The 19,745-nt window shown below is 34.3% G+C and overlaps 1 protein-coding gene across 3 annotated transcripts in view; it reads left to right on the forward strand.

Annotated features, from left to right (window-relative positions):
- USP25 (ubiquitin specific peptidase 25) overlaps positions 1–19,745 on the forward strand; it is a gene marked incomplete at its 5' end in the record, with an annotated part of 145,661 nt that overhangs the window by 117,728 nt on the left and 8,188 nt on the right. For all 3 annotated transcript variants that reach the window (XM_079704213.1, XM_079704214.1, XM_079704215.1), the window contains 3 exons: positions 13,041–13,219; positions 15,034–15,112; positions 19,629–19,708. In XM_079704213.1, the coding sequence (XP_079560339.1) occupies positions 13,041–13,219; positions 15,034–15,112; positions 19,629–19,708 (338 nt within the window). The remainder of the gene's footprint in view (positions 1–13,040; positions 13,220–15,033; positions 15,113–19,628; positions 19,709–19,745) is intronic.

Here is a 19,745-nt window from a genome sequence, read left to right on the forward strand (position 1 = left end):
AAATTTTGGAGATTAATCCTTTGTCAGTTGCTTCATTTGCAAATATTTTCTCCCATTCTGAGGGTTGTCTTTTGGTCTTGTTTATGGTTTCCTTTGCTGTGCAAAAGCTTTGAAGTTTCATTAGGTCCCATGTGTTTATTTTTGTCTTTATTTCCATTTCTCTAGGAGGTGGGTCCAAAAGGATCTTGCTGTGATTTATGTCATAGAGTGTTCTGCCTATGTTTTCCTCTAAGAGTTTGATAGTGTCTGGCCTTACATTTAGGTCTTTAATCCATTTTGAGCTTATTTTTGTGTATGGTGTTAGGGAGTGATCTAATCTCATAATTTTACATGTCCCTATCCAGTTTTCCCAGCACCACTTACTGAAGAGACTGTCCTTTCTCCACTGTACATTCCTGCCTCCTTTATCAAAGATAAGGTGACAATATGTCCGTGGGTTTACCTCTGGGCTTTCTATCCTGTTCCATTGATCTATCTTTCTGTTTTTGTGCCAGTACCATACTGTCTTGATTACTGTAGCTTTGTAGTATAATCTGAAGTCAGGGAGCCTGATTCCTCCAGCTCCATTTTTCGTTCTCAAGATTGCTTTGGCTATTCGGGGTCTTTTGTGTTTCCATACAAATTGTGAAATTTTTTGTTCTAGTTCTGTGAAAAATGCCAGTGGTAGTTTGATAGGGATTGCATTGAATCTGTAGATTGCTTTGGGTAGTAGAGTCATTTTCACAATGTTGATTCTTCCAATCCAAGAACATGGTACATCTCTCCATCTATTTGTATCATCTTTAATTTCTTTCATCAGTGTCTTATAATTTTCTGCATACAGGTCTTTTGTCTCCTTAGGTAGGTTTATTCCTAGATATTTTATTCTTTTTGTTGCAGTGGTAAATGGGAGTGTTTCCTTGATTTCACTTTCAGATTTTTCATCATTAGTATATAGGAATGCCAGAGATTTCTGTGCATTAATTTTGTATCCTGCAACTTTACCAAATTCATTGATTAGCTCTAGTAGTTTTCTGGTAGCATCTTTAGGATTCTCTATGTATAGTATCATGTCATCTGCAAACAGTGACAGCTTTACTTCTTCTTTTCCGATTTGGATTCCTTTTATTTCCTTTTCTTCTCTGATTGCTGTGGCTAAAACTTCCAAAACTATGTTGAATAAGAGTGGTGAGAGTGGGCAACCTTGTCTTGTTCCTGATCTTAGTGGAAATGGTTTCAGTTTTTCACCATTGAGGACGATGCTGGCTGTGGGTTTGTCATATATGGCCTTTATTATGTTGAGGAAAGTTCCCTCTATGCCTACTTTCTGCAGGGTTTTTATCATAAATGGGTGTTGAATTTTGTCGAAAGCTTTCTCTGCATCTACTGAGATGATCATATGGTTTTTCTCCTTCAGTTTGTTAATATGGTGTATCACGTTGATTGATTTGCATATATTGAAGAATCCTTGCATTCCTGGAATAAACCCCAATTGATCATGGTGTATGATCCTTTTAATGTGCTGTTGGATTCTGTTTGCTAGTATTTTGTTGAGGATTTTTGCATCTATGTTCATCAGTGATATTGGCCTGTAGTTTTCTTTCTTTGTGACATCCTTGTCTGGTTTTGGTATCAAGGTGATGGTGGCCTCGTAGAATGAGTTTGGGAGTGTTCCTCCCTCTGCTATATTTTGGAAGAGTTTGAGAAGGATAGGTGTTAGCTCTTCTCTAAATGCTTGATAGAATTCGCCTGTGAAGCCATCTGGTCCTGGGCTTTTGTTTGTTGGAAGATTTTTAATCACAGTTTCAATTTCAGTGCCTGTGATTGGTCTGTTCATATTTTCTATTTCTTCCTGATTCAGTCTTGGCAGGTTGTGCATTTCTAAGAATTTGTCCATTTCTTCCAGGTTGTCCATATTATTGGCATAGAGTTCCTTGTAGTAATCTCTTCTGATCTTTTGTATTTCTGCAGTGTCAGTTGTTACTTCTCCTTTTTCATTTCTAATTCTATTGATTTGAGTCTTCTCCCTTTTTTTCGTGATGAGTCTGGCTAATGGTTTATCAATTTTGTTTATCTTCTCAAAGAACCAGCTTTTAGTTTTATTGATCTTTGCTATCGTTTCCTTCATTTCTTTTTCATTTATTTCTGATCTGATTTTTATGATTTCTTTCCTTCTGCTAACTTTGGGATGTTTTTGTTCTTCTTTCTCTAATTGCTTTAGGTGCAAGGTTAGGTTGTTTATTCGAGATGTTTCCTGTTTCTTAAGGTGGGATTGTATTGCTATAAACTTCCCCCTTAGAACTGCTTTTGCTGCATCCCATAGGTGTTGGGTCGTCGTGTCTCCCTTGTCATTTGTTTCTAGGTATTTTTTAATTCCCTCTTTGATTTCTTCAGTGATCACTTCGTTATTAAGTAGTGTATTGTTTAGCCTCCATGTGTTTGTATTTTTTACAGCTCTTTTCCTGTAATTGATATCTAGTCTCATAGCATTGTGGTCGGAAAAGATACCTGATACAATTTCAATTTTCTTAAATTTACCAAGGCTTGATTTGTGACCCAAGATATGATCTATCCTGGAGAATGTTCCATGAGCACTTGAGAAAAATGTGTATTCTGTTGTTTTTGGATGGAAGGTCCTATAAATATCAATTAAGTCCATCTTGTTTAATGTATCATTTAAAGCTTGTGTGTCCTTATTCATTTTCATTTTGGATGATCTGTCCATTGGTGAAAGTGGGGTGTTAAAGTCCCCTACTATGATTGTGTTACTGTCAATTTCTCCTTTTATGGCTGTTAGTATTTGCCTTATGTATTGAGGTGCTCCTATGTTTGGTGCATAAATATTTACAATTGTTATATCTTCTTCTTGGATCGATCCCTTGATCATTATGTAGTGTCCTTCTTTGTCTCTTCTAGTAGTCTTTATTTTAAAGTCTATTTTGTCTGATATGAGAATTGCTACGCCAGCTTTCTTTTGGTTTCCATTTGCATGGAATATCTTTTTCCATCCCCTTACTTTCAGTCTGTATGTGTCTCTAGGTCTGAAGTGGGTCTCTTGTAGACAGCATATATATGCGTCTTGTTTTTGTATCCATTCAGCCAATCTGTGTCTTTTGGTGGGGGCATTTAGTCCATTTACATTTAAGGTAATTATCGATATGTATGTTCCTATTCCCATTTTCTTAATTGTTTTGGGTTCGTTATTGTAGGTCTTTTCCTTCTGTTGTGTTTCTTGCCTAGAGAAGTTCCTTTAGCATTTGTTGTAAAGGTGGTTTGGTGGTGCTGAACTCTCTCAGCTTTTGCTTGTCTGTAAACATTTTAAATTCTCCATCAAATCTGAATGAGATTCTTGCTGGGTAGAGTAATCTTGGTTGCAGGTTTTTCTCCTTCATCACTTTAATTATGTCCTGCCACTCCCTTCTGGCTTGTAGAGTTTCTGCTGAGAGATCAGCTGTTATCCTGATGGGGATTCCCTTGTGTGTTATTTGTTGTTTTTGCCTTGCTGCTTTTAATATGATTTCTTTGTGTTTAATTTTTGACAGTTTGATTAATATGTGTCTTGGCATATTTCTCCTTGGATTTATTCTGTATGGGACTCTCTGTGCCTCCTGGACTTGATTAACTATTTCCTTTCCCATATTAGGGAAGTTTTCAACTATAATGTCTTCAACTATTTTCTCAGTCCCTTTCTTTTTCTCTTCTTCTTCTGGAACCCCTATAATTCGAATGTTGGTGCGTTTAATGTTGTCCCAGAGGTCTCTGAGACTGTCCTCTGTTCTTTTCATTCTTTTTTCTTTATTTTGCTCTGCAGCAGTTATTTCCACTATTTTATCTTCCACCTCACTTATCCGTTCTTCTGCCTCAGTTATTCTGCTATTGATCCCATCTAGAGTATTTTTTATTTCATTTATTGTGTTTTTAATCGATGCTTGATTCATCCTTAGTTCTTCTAGGTCCTTGTTAACTGTTTCTTGCATTTTGTCTATTCTATTTCCAAGATTTTGGATCTGGGAAATAGAATCTTGGATCATCTTTACCATCATTATTCTGAATTCTTTTTCAGGTAGACTGCCTATTACCTCTTCATTTGTTAGGTCTGGTGGGTTTTTATCTTGCTCCTTCTCCTGCTGTGTGTTTTTCTGTCTTCTCATTTTGCTTATGTTACTGTGTTTGGGGTCTCCTTTTTGCAGGCTGCAGGTTCGTAGTTCCCGTTGTTTTTGGAGTCTGGCCCCAGTGGCTAAGGTTGGTTTAGTGGGTTGTGTAGGCTTCCTGGTGGTGGGGACTAGTGCCTGTGTTCTGGTGGATGAGGCTGGATCTTGTCTTTCTGGTGGGCAGGTCCACGTCTGGTGGTGTGTTTTGGGGTGTCTGCGGACTTTTTATGATTTTAGGCAGCCTCTCTGCTAATGGGTGGTGTTGTGTTCCTGTCTTGCTAGTTGTTTGGCATAGGGTGTCCAGCACTGTAGCTTGCTGGTTGTTGAGTGAAGCTGGGTGCTTGTGTTGAGATGGAGATCTCTGGAAGATTTTCGCCGTTTGATATTATGTGGAGCTGGGAGGTCTCTTGTGGACCAGTGTCCTGAAGTTGGCTCTCCCACCTCAGAGGCACAGCACTGACTCCTGGCTCCTCAATTTGGGATGATTTGTCGTCTATTCATGTATTCCGCAGATGCAGGGTACATCAAGTTGACTGTGGAGCTTTAATCCGCTGCTTCTGAGGCTGCTGGGAGAGCTTTCCCTTTCTCTTCTTTGTTCTCACAGCTCCTGGGTCTCAGCTTTGGATTTGGCCCCGCCTCTGCGTGTAGGTCGCCGGAGGGCGTCTGTTCTTCGCTCAGACAGGACAGGGTTAAAGGAGCAGCCTCTTCGGGGACTCTGGCTCACTCAGGCCGGGCGGGTGGGAGGGGCACAGAGTGCGGGGCGAGCCTGCAGCGGCAGAGGTCGGCGTGACGTTGCACCAGCCGGAGGCGCGCCGTGCGTTCTCCCAGGGAAGCCGCCCTTGGATCCCGGGACCCCGGCAGTGGCGGGCTGCACAGGCTCCCGGAAGGGCGGTGTGGACAGTGACCTGCGCTCGCACACAGGCTTCTTGGCGGAGGCAGCAGCAGCCCCAGCGTCCCACGCCCGTCTCTGGGCTCCGCGCTTTCAGCCGCGACTCGCGCCCGTCTGTGTAGCTCCTTTAAGCCGGTTATAGGTCTTTTGACAGACTTTTGGTTCCTTTTACAGCAGTTGACCTTTTAATTGTTCTATATGTTCTTGGCAATTGACTCTAATCATTATCGACATTCGGTATTTAAATCACAAGATATATATATAGCACAGAATCTAACATATGATTCCTTTTGTCTTCCTATGTTCCCTAAATCAGATGTAATATAGTTTTAATTTTCTTCGTTTTTAATGCTTAGTTTATTATAAATTGAGGGAAAGAGTTTTGTTTTCTGGGTTTTTTTCTTCTATCCTGTCACATTACCCAAAAAAACTTTGTTGGGTTTATTTTATATTAGCTTTTTGGCTGTGAGAAGAAGTTTTTCAACTCTGTGCATGTTTAAGGACTTCTGTATATGGATTTCCTAATGCATTATGATCAGAACAGTTTTTAAAATGTTATGTATATTTGCCAGTAGTAAAACCATGTGATGAAAATGTTCGCTTTGTTACTGATAAAAAGATAAGTTGGGAAGTGAAACTTACATCTAGCTGGGTAAGTGAATTTGCTAAGAATTAACTTTTGAATTAGGAAGGGTTACCAACCCAGTCAGTCACAGTTCCTATTTCAACCACAGGCCCTCCCACATGGGAGTCTGCCCCTGTACACAGAATATTAAAGAGTTAATAGGCAGGCAGATCTGGAAAAACAAATGAGAAAAGACATTTACCTAAGTCCTTTTCCCAAGTTGTGACTTTATTTATTAAGATTAGTTTTCACTGTTAACAGAAAGTCCCCAAATCATAGTGGCTTAAAGACAGAAGTTTCTGTCATGTAAAAACAAAATCCAGGGAAAGTCAGTACAAGGCTACTGTGATGAGCAAAAAATAAAAGCCAGAAGGAAAAAAAGGAATAATATTCTCAAAGTACTAGTTGCCTGTATGTATATGTACAGGGGTGGGAGTGGGAGGGTCACATCATAATTATAATCATGGGATTAGTATAACTTTTTTCATTTACTTTCAAAGGCATTAAAATTTCTTTTTTGTACATTTTTTTTTTTTGTCTGTACCTACTAAAGTGCCCTTAGGATTTTAATGAAGCAGTAACACTTCTATATTATGAAACTTTTTTTCCTTACTGGTTATTTCATTGCTTCATAACAATTGTTCTCAGTTGATGTAACTTTATTAGTTTGTTTTTTACTTTATAAATGCCTATTATTATTTCTCCTCTGTATATTCAGTAGTTATAAAAATATTTTTATTAAGATGTAAAGCATGCTGAAAAGAACACAGTTCGTGAGTTTACAGCCTGTGAATTATCACAGAGTGCACATATTCATGTAACTATCAACCAGGCCAAGAAATAGAACATTACAGTATTCCAGAAATTACCTCTGTTTCTTCTTTCTATGAACTACACTTTCCCCCTATCCAAAAGTAGATGTTATCTGAACTTCTAACAATGTGAGTAAGTTTTCTTGTTGAACTTTATATACCTAGAATCTTTTACTATAGGTCCTTTTGTGTCTGGCTGCTTTTACTGAAGAACATGTTTGGAGCTTCATATATATTATTGGATATAGTTAGAATTTGTTCATTCTCCTATGGTATTCCGTTGTGTGGCTACACTATTTTTTTTTCCATTCTGTTGATGGGCATATTCAAAAGGTATTACCTGCTTGTATCAAGGTACTGTACTAAATCCAATGAATATAGCTGGGGAAATGATGGACTGAGTTCCTGCCTTAATGAAGCTTATTTTCTAGGGGGAAGCAAACACTAATTAGAGTCATAATTAATATGTTAAAGGAGCAGTTTGTGGAAAGAGACCTTATAATGGAAAAACAGAGCTGTTTTCTAGAGGGCTTCTTAGAGAAAGTGATGTTTAAACTAATAAAATATACATATACCAAAACATAGAATGTAAACATTTCTCTCTCACTCCACAGTTAGCTTCTATTGATTATTTCTTGTATATGCTCCTAGGTAGATAAATGAGACTGATACTCAGTACTCATCCATACATTATAATTTAAATAAAAATAGAAGTATGCTCTTTCTATCTTTTCTTTTTCTAGTTTTTTTTTTTTTCATGTAATGTGGTGGATGATTATTCATGTCATGATTTGTAGATTTATTGTTTTTCATAGGTACATTTTATTTCCTGTTGAGCTTACCAAAATTTATTTAAACATTTTTTTAGAGCAAGGCATTCCAGTTTTTTCCTTGTTATGACAAACATGGATGGATCTAGTGATGGATCTGGCCACCATAAAGGCTGATGGGATTAGTATCTCAGAATTCTTACAGCTTATTCATGGCCTAGGTTAGAAAGTTCTGTCCCAGGCGAGCTGTTATTGGCAAAGACTCTATGTTCAGATGCCTGGGTTTAAATTCTAGCTGTATCACTTAATAATTGTGTGATCTTAGGCAATTTACTGACATTATCCCAGCCATTTTTTTAAATTTATAAATGAGAAGTTATCTTGAGAATTAAATGAGATAATCCATGTAGACATCATTGGACAGTGTCACATAAAGTGTCAGTGTCACATAACACTCACAAATTGTAACTTTTATTAAATTCATCATTACCATTTTTGTTGCTGGGCATTTAGGTCATTTCCAGTATTTTTGTGAACATTCTTATACATATATCATTTGAAAACTCATGTGAACATAACGTAGTAGAATTTACAATGTACTGTCATTGATGCTTAGCTGACAAAATGATATAAAAAGGGTAATCCCATTATTTTATGTATCTTTGATCTTTAGTTAGGCTAAGTATCTTTCTGTAAATTTTTCGGCAGTTGGTATTTCTTATGTTAACTGCCTGTCCATTTTTTGCACACTTTTTTTGTTTTATTCTTTTTTTTTAAGTTAAATGAGCATCTGCTAAGAAATTTGATTCATCTATAATTTGAAAATTGTATTTTGTGGTTTGTCGTTTATCTTTAAATTTGTTTTTGGTGTCTTAACTGTACATAATGTTTTTAATCTTATAAAATATAGCAATATTTCCTTAATGGATTTGAGACTATATAATCACTTCTAAAATTATGCAAATCTTTGTTACTTTAATGATTTCTATTGTTTGATTCCCAGATATATTTCAGTTTTCTCCAAATAGAGAAATAGCCAGAAAGTCCAAACGTATCATGACTAATAACACTTTGACTAATGCATTCTTTGCACACTGACTTAAAATACTGTATCATATATTAAATCCCATTTATAAATGGGTCTCTTTGGGTCTCTGTGTTCCATTGATCATTTTTCTGTTTTTGAACATTACACTTATTTATATTATTTATATTATATTATATTATGTAATATATTTTGATATTTTGTAGTAGAAACACCTTAATTTATTTTCTTTTATAAATGGAAAGTTTGGCAAGTTTCATTTTTTCTTTTTTGATAATTTTTAACCAACTGCAACTTGTCTCCTTAAATCCTTTCAGAATTTGATTGTACTTGCATTATATTAAGTTACAGTGAGGTGGATAATTATATTTTTCAGTATTTTGAGTCTTCTCAGAAAGGAACATGATATGCGTCTTCAGTTTTTTGGTCCTCTCTTATGTCCTTAAGTAAGGTTTTATAATTTTACCTCATAATGGTCTTATACCTTCTTTTATAATCTAATCTTAGATATGTAAAAATTATTTCTGTGAATTGAGTTGTTTATCCTCACTTTTAATACCAAATTATTGGTAGGGTAGGTTGTGGAAAAACTAATTACTTTTATGTATTTATATTGTATCCAATTACTTTAATGAACCCGTTATATTTTCTAATAATTTTTTGGTTGATTCTCTTGATTATTTCAGTAAACTGCCTCCAAATAACTATCTCATTATTGGGATAATTTCCATTATACTTATTTCTTATTTCTGGTTTTATTATGTTGACCAGCCTCTTCAGAATATAAATAACAAAATAATGGTAGTAAACTCCTTTGTTTAGTTCCTGAGTGTAATGTGAATGTTTCTAGTGTTTTATTATTAAATAGAATGTGTAGCATTGGTTTTTTACAGATCCTCTCTTATAAATTTAAAAGCACTTTCTTAAATTTACAGTTAAGAGTTTTCTTTTAAACTGGTTGGTATTGGAATTTAGATAATTTTTTAATGCATCTATTTGAGATGCTGAACAGATTTCTCCTTAATCCTTGCAAAGTAAGGATCTTAGCATTCGTCTTTTTTTTTTTTTTTTTTAATTTAAAATTTTAAAGCGAATTCTCAGATCCTACCCCAGCTCCACTGACTTAGGAATTCTGGGGCGGGACATGGCACTATGTGTTTTAAATTTATTTATTTATTTATTTATTTAGGGCTGTGTTGGGTCTTCGTTTCTGTGTGAGGGCTTTCTCTAGTTGTGGCAAGCGGGGGCCACTCTTCATCGCGGTGCGCGGGCCTCTCACCATCGCGGCCTCTCTTGTTGTGGAGCACAGGCTCCAGACGCGCAGGCTCAGTAGTTGTAGCTCACGGGCCTACTTGCTCCGTGGCATGTGGGATCTTCCCAGACCAGGGCTCAAACCTGTGTCCCCTGCATTGGCAGGCAGATTCTCAACCACTGCGCCACCAGGGAAGCCCTCGTCTTTTTTTTAATCATTGTAAATACTGTCTGTTCCTGTATATTCTTTATGTACACAAGGTAGTTTATCAAAAATAGATGCGGGTCTTGGCATCTATGTTCACTGACAAAATTGATCTATGCTTCCTTTTTTAAAAAATATTTGTCAATTTTTGATATTCAGATTATACTAGTTTTATATAATCATTAAGGAGGCTTTCCCCCTTTTTCGGGTTCAGAGCAGTTCAGATATAGGAATCATCTGGTCTTTGAAGATCTGACATGACAGCACAGCTCTAAAACAGAATGGGCCTAATTCCTTTATTGGGCATAGATCTTAGGCAACCTTTTCAATTATCTATATTTTTTTTGCATCTCTTCAGTTTTTCTGCCTCTTAAAGTAATTCTGATAACTTATAGTTTCCTAGATGATCATCTATTTAATAAAGATGTTATGGTTTATTGGCATAAAGTTATGTATTATTATTTTATAAATTTTAAAACTTTTTCCTGTATTTTTGGTATTATCACCTTCCTTATTTCTGGTGGTGTTTTCTCCATTTTTTGGTCTTCCATTCAGCTTTTTGGAAAGAAAAAGCCTTTGGTGGTCTTTATCTAATTGCCACATTATTTTATTTCTTCTACTTTATTTTGGTTTATTTTCTTTTTCTAGCTTCTTGAAGTAAATGTTATTCTGTATTGCTTAAGCTGGAATTTTCCTTTACCAATCTGGCTGTGTCCTTTAGGTTTAGAGATCTCATATTCCCAATATTGATATAATTTTGATTCCTTTGTTCCAAGAATAATTTAGAACAGTATTTTAAAATTCCTAAGTGTTTAGTTTGGGAATTATCTTTATTTTTAATTCCTATTTATATTACATTGTGCTCAAAGAATATAACCTATATGATTCTGACCCTCTGGAATTTGAAGTAGTTTTTCTTCATCTCGTAGTACACTATCAGTTTTTAAAATAAACAATTTTAAAAATAAAATGATATACCTAGCTTTCTGAATTTTACTCCAACTGATTTTCCCTTAGATCTTACTGCCTCTAGAGTATACTGTATGTTTGAATTTTTGACATTTTCTAATGTATACATATACTTACATCAAAATAGTCTATAAGAAGTTATAAATTTAGAATATGTTTTATCATATGATTTAGAAAAGTAGAAAAAAGTCTAAGTAGAAATCGTTTGGAAGAAGATTTCAAAAGAGAGAGACTTTAACTAGTCTCATTGAATGAGTCATGTGTGGCTAGATGGGGAATGATCAAGGACATCATGCATGTAGAGAACTTAAGGAGCAAAGACGTGTGCGTTTGTGGGGAGTCGAACCTGATCTGGGTAGAAGAGTAACAGGAAATAAGACTGAATAGGTTAACACTGAGCCTGATTAGTAGGACCATGTTAAATGTTAATAGTCGATTGTGTACAGCTCTCCTAAATATCCCAGTGTGGAACACCTTGTTGAAAATCTGAAGGAATATGTATGGTTGCAGTATATCGTAGAAGTCAGAAAACTCGAGAAGGAAGTTCATCAACAAAAATAAATAGTTGATAAATTAACTTATGTTGATAAAATGTGGTATTTTGTGTTTGAAAAATTGCTCCTAGATATTTAGAAGTACCTTTCTACCTCTACTGGTTTAATAAAACACCTATAGATTATGACTTTGGCATTTACTCATTAAAATTGGGAGAATCTTAAATAGAGCAAAATCAAGAGATAAACATAATCTTAGAGTTAAAGATGATGTATATTCTAGCTCTCTAATAGAAATCTATTTACTATTTATAAAAAAAATCACAGCCTGTGATTTGAAGGCAGGTGGGAGAATGGATAATCATTTAGTGTTGTAATTCCTTATGTCTAAACCTATAATATTATTTAAGAGACAAATTTATTTTATTCTGGTCATACTAATTTTGGCCAAAAGCATGATATCTGAAATATTTAAATATCCAAAAGCCTTCTAATAGCCTATGGCAATCATTGTCTAAGAGCCATAATAAGGAAGAACAGTTATTTATTGTTTTTCTTTTACACTTATTCTCAAATTCCATATAGTTCAGTTATTAAATGACCATGTGCCTTTTTTCAAATTGGAAAAATTTTTAATTTCAAATTGGGAAGATTAAAGAGTTTATAAGCAAAACATGCTGTAAAGTGAGCCATGATAGTCTTACATGACTAAATATAGTTAATTTTCATGGCTGTTTTTAACCACAGCGGTAACACTTTAGAATGACATGTATATTGAAAACAAAATTGGAATAATTTATTTTAGCTATAGAGTAATTATTTTACTCTATTTATAATGCTAAGCTATATATCAATAGAAAGGATTATTAACTCCCCTAAGAATATATAACTAGAATATTTTATTTACTGTTTTTCAGTTACATTGTCTCACTTCTATAAAATACAGCCCCATAGGTGGTAGTTTCTGGATGTCCAAGAATTGCTTAGGAAAGGCATGCATTTAAAAGAAAAGAGAAAAACCCTTTCCAGTAGAATGGACTTTCTGTAAAATATATTTTGCATGTAGCCCCAAATGTTTTATGGTTAGCAGAGTTAAAATTTAGATGTGTCTAATATAAATGAATATTTTTAAAGTGTTATCTTTAACTATATGGGCTTCTTATTTATAGTAGTATTTGATAAATAACTGTACACATATTTCTTTATGAGCATATATTTTTCAAATCATTTGCTTATGTGTGGGAACATGCATTAGTATTTATTGTTTCCCATTATAATATGAATTCTAAGGTGTTTATAAAGAAAAAGTAAGCTCAAGTATCAAGGTAGTAATAGTGATATTATGCATTAATAATCATTACACTGATAAAATTCAAATATTTTTGAAACAATGAAAAATTTATTTTATGGTAAATAAAAAGCTTGCTTTTTCATCCCTTATTTGTCAGGTCTACAGTTGAAGTTAATTGTGGTGATGTTATGCATTTAAGAGCGAGCCATTTTCTTTCAGATATGGGTATTCTAGGGAACTGCAGTTCAGCTCTAGAATTTGAAACATTAGAGGGGTACATCAAACTGAGCGTAAGTTAGGTGATATACCTAGTATCTCTGTCTTATGCCTCTGAATAGACTTTGACCAGGCTCTGATAAGTTTTATGAAGTTACTCACATGGTAAGCTTAGATGTATTTAAACTATGGAACATGGGACAATATTCTTAGATGTACTACTACCTTATTTGTAATATTTTAAAAGGAAAACATATTTCACTGTAAGGATAATTAAGTTATAATATTGAAAGATTTTAATTATTATAATTAACCAAGATTGACATTGTCTTATATTTTCTAGGCAATTAAGTTGGAATATTCAAGGTTGGTTAAATTGGCCCAAGAAGATACCCCACCAGAAACAGACTATCGTTTACATCATGTAGTAGTCTACTTTATCCAGAATCAGGCTCCAAAGAAAATCATTGAGAAAACATTGCTAGAACAATTTGGAGATAGAAATTTGAGTTTTGATGAAAGGTAATTTGAAAATGTTAAATATCTTATTCGTATGCTCAAATTGTCCTTGTCTTTTTTATAGCTCCCAGTGCAATTTTTGAGTGTTGATTTTATACATACACAGACATATTTCAATAAATGCGGTACAAAATTTGACTTCACTTAATTTGAACAATTGCTTTGTAATTTATTTGGGATTTATAATCATGACCTTTAAAAGTTTGAAGTAGAAATAATTTAGATCACTTTAGTACATTTTAATTGTGAACTAAGGTACTGAGCTAGGCAATGTAAAGATACACAGAAGAGCATAATATAATTATCACTGCCCTTTTGGGACTTAATATTTGAATTTCTCAACCTCTCTACTATGGATATTTGGGGCCAAATAATTTTTTGTTTTTGAGGGGGCTATCCTGTAATTTGTAGGATATTTAGTAATGTTCCTGGCCTCTACCCACTAAATGCCAGTAGTACCCTCCAACTGGTGACAACCCATACTGTCTCCAAATAATGCCAAATATCCCCTGAGGGAGCAAAATCACCCTTGTTTGAGAACCACTTGAGAAAAGTAATTAATCATATGTACAAATAAAGTAATTAAACATCTCCTGACATAAAGAGAAGGCTTAGAATGGTTAAATTAATTTTGGTTTACCAAAAAATGTTTTCTCTTAGAAACTCCTATAAAACTATTTACTAATGTTAAAATTTTAAATTTAATCTAGTTAGAATGAATACTATTTAAAAAAATTTAAGCCTAAGGTAAAGATCCAAAGTACTGAAAAGTTATTTTAGAATACAGAAACATTTATACTATCTTGGAGTTCATTGTAAACACATTTTAATTCTGAAGTAAATGATTATCCTTTCATGAATGTCTCAAAAATACTGAATTAAAAATATGTGAGTAGAGAAGAGCATGAGGGAAAACAAAGCATCTGGGTTTAATTTCTGCCTCACCATGTGTCTGCTGTGAAATTTAGGATTAAGTGAAATAATACAGGTAAATGGTTTTGAGCATTATCGTAGACAGTAAATGCTCAGTGAGTATTGGCTATTAATATTTTTATTAGTAGTAAGGTTGGCATCACTTATTTTGTTACATATGAGTGTGAAGAGCTCAGAAGCTATAACCCTCATTATCTGGACTGTCAGTGTACTATGTTCCAATGAGCATGTGCTATTGAATTTGAGGAAGATACTTACAGAGTACTCACATTGATTTTTCAGTCTTTTGCAGTTATTTGCCCTGGCAACTAAAAATAGTTTGTTTTAAGAAATCTAATTTCTCTTGTGCTTGAAATCCAGAGTAAAATGTGTGTGATAACTAAATATATTTTGGGGAGATTTCTTTAGTAATGGTTCTGATCATAAAATCTATTGAAATGTTTCCATTCCTACCTGAAATGATAGGCACGTTTTTGGATTCCTTTTTACTACTTATGAATAATACCATTTGGGGGAAAATAAGATTTCATGTCTCTGGAGTTTACTTAATAATACATTATAAATTTTTAATTTTTTTTTACATATTCAATCTTTATTAATAGAATATAATTTAAAAGCCGTATGTATCAATAAATATAACATGGTAAATTTGAATTAGAATTATTGCTTCTGTCTTCTTTATATACTTTGTAACTATCTGGTATTGTCCAAAAAACACATTTTTCACTTAAGTTATTTGAAAGTTGTTTCCTCAAAAAAATATTGCTCAGTGATAATGGATTTCATTTTCATATGTGTTGGGTAGTCTAGTTTTGTGTAACACATGTTTTTCAGTTTTTATGGAGTTTGCTTTTGATTTAGAAATACATTTCTTTTATTTGAAGGTGTCACAACATAATGAAAGTTGCTCAAGCCAAAATTGAAATGATAAAGCCTGAAGAAGTAAACTTGGAGGAGTATGAGGTAATGTGCCTTTTGAGAGGTTGAACTGTAGATTGAGGAATTGTTTAATTCAGTAATCTTTCAGCACAGCTAAGCACGTGAGAAAACTTGACATAGAGTGGTGAAGTAACTTGCCTAAAGTTCACATAGCTTCACGTCACAACTTTGTTAACAGAACCTATGGTCTTAAATACTGTACTACAGTGAAGCCATGTTATATTTTTTCTTTGCTTCATCAGATATTTTGGGGGGAAGTTAGAAATTCGTTTTAATCATTGTATGCCATATATATTTGTCATTGGACAGTGTTGTGTGAGAGATCTCGAGCACACACATGAGCACTCGTATCATTCCTGTGGTAATTTTTGTGGAAAATATTCTCTTTGTGTTAACTTTGGCTTTAAAACTAATATTTTTTTAAGTTACCAGTTCAAACACCTAGTATTTTTTCAGGCTTTTAATTTAACTTTATACATTGTCTTTTCAAAAACTTATAAATTTGGTAAATTTTAACTTGCTTTCATGAGTGCCTTTGATTAATGACTGCTCTCATTTACAAACTTAATTACTTTATATTCCCTTAAACAATTAGTGTAATTCACTACATTAACAGATAAAAGGAAGGATACAGAAAAACAGTCATTTTTTAATAATATAATCATTTTTCTCCACTTATTTTTTGTTTTGTGTTGTATTATTTTTAACATTTTTATTGGAGTATAATTGTTTTACAATGTTGTGTTTCTGCTGTGTAACAAAGTGAATCAGCTATATGTATACGTATATCTCCATATCTCCTCCCTCTTGTGTCTCCCTCCCACCCTCCCTATCCCACCCCACTAGGTGGACACAAAGCACCGAGCTGATTTCCCTGTGCTATGCAGCTGCTTCCCACTAGCTATCTATTTTACATTTGGTAGTGTATATATGTCCATGCCACTCTCTCCCTTCATCCCAGCTTACCCTTCCGCTTCCCCACGTCCTCAAGTCCATTCTCTACATCTGTGTCTTTATTCCTGTCCTGCCCCTAGGTTCTTCAGAACCTTTTTTTTTTTTAGATTCCATATATATGTGTTAAAATACAATACTTGTTTTTCTCTTTCTGACTTACTTCACTCTGTATGACAGATTCTAGTTCCATCCACCTCACTACGAATAACTCAGTTTCATTTCTTTTTATGACTGAGTAATATTCCATTGTATATATGTGCCACATCTTCTTTATCCATTCATCTGTCGATGGACACTTAGGTTGCTTCCATGTCCTGGCTATTGTAAATAGAGCTGCAATGACCATTGTGGTACATGACTCTTTTTGAATTATGGTTTTTCTCACGGTATATGCCCAGTAGTGGGATTGCTGGGTCATATGATAGTTACATTTTTAGTTTTCTAAGGAACCTCCATACTGTTCTTCATAGTGGCTGTATCAACTTACATTCCCACCGACAGTGCAAGAGGGTTCCCTTTTCTCCACACCCTCTCCAGCACTTATTGTTTGTAGATTTTTTTTTTTTTCTGTGGTACGCGGGCCTCTCACTGTTGTGGCCTCTCCCGTTGTGGAGCACGGGCTCCGGACACTCAGGCTCAGCGGCCATGGCTCACGGGCCCAGCCGCTCCGCGGCATGTGGGATCCTCCCGGACCGGGGCATGAACCTGTGTCCCCTGCATTGGCAGGCGGACTCTCAACCACTGCACCACCAGGGAAGCCCCTGTTTGTAGATTTTTTGATGATGGCCATTCTGACTGGTGTGAGGTGATACCTCATTGTAGTTTTGATTTGCATTTCTCTAACAATTAGTGATGTTGAGCATCCTTTCATGTGTTTCTTGGCAATCTGTATATCTTCTTTGGAGAAACAAGGTAGCTACTTTTATCTACTAAAGAGTGTCTTGAAAAACAAAAACAAATATCATAAAGAAATCTGAACATTGAAAGCTTTCCTTTTGTGATCAAGAAAAAGACAGGCATGTATGCCATTACCACTTCTATTCAGCATTGTACTGGAAATTCAGGGACAGTAAGGCAACAAAAAATAAAGCAAAAAGTAAGAGATTGCAAAAGAAGAAACAAAGTTATCATTATTTGCAGATTTTATACCTAGAAAATACAAAATCTACAGATAAATTTATTGGAGATAAAGATAATAAGAGAGCTCTGTAACATACAAGTCTTATTTCTAAATCAGTTTTATTCCTTTATACCAGTAACAAATAATCATATAGAAATTCTTAAGAATAACAGCATTTTTAGTAGTACCCAAACTGTGGAGTACCTAGAAGCAAATTTAGCAAAAATTGTGCATGACTTTAGGAGACATTATAAAGAAGACCTAAACAAATGGATATATGTATCGTATCGTGTTTAGGAAACTTGGTATTGTAAAGATGTCAGTTTTCCCCAAAATGGTTTATTGTTACTGTGCTGTTTCTGTCAGACTTCTAACAAGTTGTTTTATGGAGCTTTAGTAAGCTGGTTCAAAAATTTTATGGAAATGCAAAGATCTCACTCTAGTCCTGACATTCTTGAAGAAGAACAAGGTAGGAAGGCTTTTTACTTGAAATCAATACAAATTATCTTAAACTTTATGCTTTATAATAATATTAGCATAAGAAGAGGTAAATTCGAGCAATAAAGCAGAATAGAAAATCTAGGAACACAGCCACAAATAAATGGACACACAATACATGCCAGAGATGGCAGGCAAATTGGTTGCTAACTCTACCCTTGTCTCCAAGATTCAAGTAACATGGGACTTGATTTTTTTATTGTGATTTGATTCTACAGTCTCTCTACAAGCATGCTTCATCAGATTGGCTTCAGCGTATTTTTATTATGAAAACTTCTCATATTTTTTCTAACTGCAGAGCCACTAAGTCTTATAGGTATTTACATGACATGTTTTTGGATTCTGTATATCCCACATATCTTTGTCTTGCCCTAAGTCACACATCAGCAAACCTTGCCCACAGACCAAATCCAGCTCACCACCTGCTTTTTTAAAATAAAGTTTTATTGGAACACAAGCCATTTGTTTAGGTATTGCATATCAGCACTTTCACACTACAACTGCAGAGATGAGTAACTGCAACAGAGACTGCATGGCCTGCAAAGCCTGAAACGTTTATTGTCTAACCCTTTAAAGAAAAAGTTTACCTACTTAACAACTTCTAAGGTGATTCTAATGACAATCGAGTGGTAATTTGAACACTTCCCCCAGAAAAGTTAACTTTATGCTTGCAAGACAATTTTACCTTTATTTGTTATTAAGGTCTACTAATAGTGTGGAAAGTATGCCTTCTAAAATTAAAAATAAAAATGATTCATATTCAAGTAGAATGTAGCTGGTCAATAACTGGCCTGTATGTTTCTTATTTTCATTTACTTATAATAATATGTATGTAAAAGCTTTCACACTTCTATCATCACTATCTCCTTTAGGTTAGTCCTATATTGAATTTTAGTTATGATTTTCCTTGAATCAATTTTTATTAAGTAAGTTAAGAAAAAAATCTTGATTTTTTAAAAAATCATTTTCTAGAGTTATAAGTTGTGAGTTCTGAATCATTTACTCACATTACATGCCCAGTAATTGTGAGTTGTTTTGGAGGGAGAGGCCGTTGAAATGTGAAATGCATCTATCTTTTTCACCATAGCTCAGCTGAAAAGAGTATTCAGCAACCACATTTAAAATTTAACACAAATTTGGGAAAATTTATTATGATGTAACTTTTTTTTTTTCTTCAGTTCCTTAAAACTGTGCTTCAAATAACAGTCTTCAAGCTTTGCTTCCTGTTAGAGGAGTTAGCTTCATTTACCTCTACTTTCAATGTGATGTAGATCTATAATAATATTTTTTTAATTTAAGTGCATTTGCTTTACATTATATTAGTTTCAGGTGTACAGCATAGGTTCAGTATGTTTACAGATTATACTCCATTAAAAGTTATTACAAGATAATAGCTATAATTCCCTGTGCTAGACAATATATCCTTGCTGCTTATCTATTTTATACATAGTAGTTCGTATTTTGTAATCCTGTACCCCTATCGCACTCCTCCTTTCCCTCTCCCCATGGGTAACAGTATGGAGGTTCCTCAAAAAAATGAAAATAGAACCATCAATATAATCCAGCAATTCACTCCTCGGTATATGTCTGGAAAAAATGAAAACACTAATTTGAAAAGATACATGCACCCCAAATATTCTATAATGATATCTTAATAATAAAATTTTAACTGAAGAATTTTTGAGAGAGATGACCTACCTGAGTGATTGTCTTGCCTTTGTATTTCTGTTTTCTCCTAGTGAGTCATTGTTGTTTAATTTCTCATCAATGTCTAATAATTTTTACATTTATTATTATACTGATAAATAGTTTTGTATGTAAGGTAGTAAAGCCTTGATTTAGGTCTAGTTTATCTTTAATTATGAACTCTTCTGTTAATTCAAACAGTTATCAAAACAATGTATTTATAAGCAGTTTTCATTGTAGTTTTAATATCTATATACTTTTACTATTTTCTTACACCTACAGGAATGGCATCAGGATTATAGAAAATTCAGGGAAACAACCATGTATCTCATAATTGGGCTAGAAAATTTTCAAAGAGAAAGGTAAGGCAAGATGGACACACATGAAAAGGAGAGCTTA

This window comes from Hyperoodon ampullatus, assembly GCF_949752795.1.
Source record: "Hyperoodon ampullatus genome assembly, chromosome: 5".
NCBI classification, from domain to species: domain Eukaryota; kingdom Metazoa; phylum Chordata; class Mammalia; order Artiodactyla; family Ziphiidae; genus Hyperoodon; species Hyperoodon ampullatus.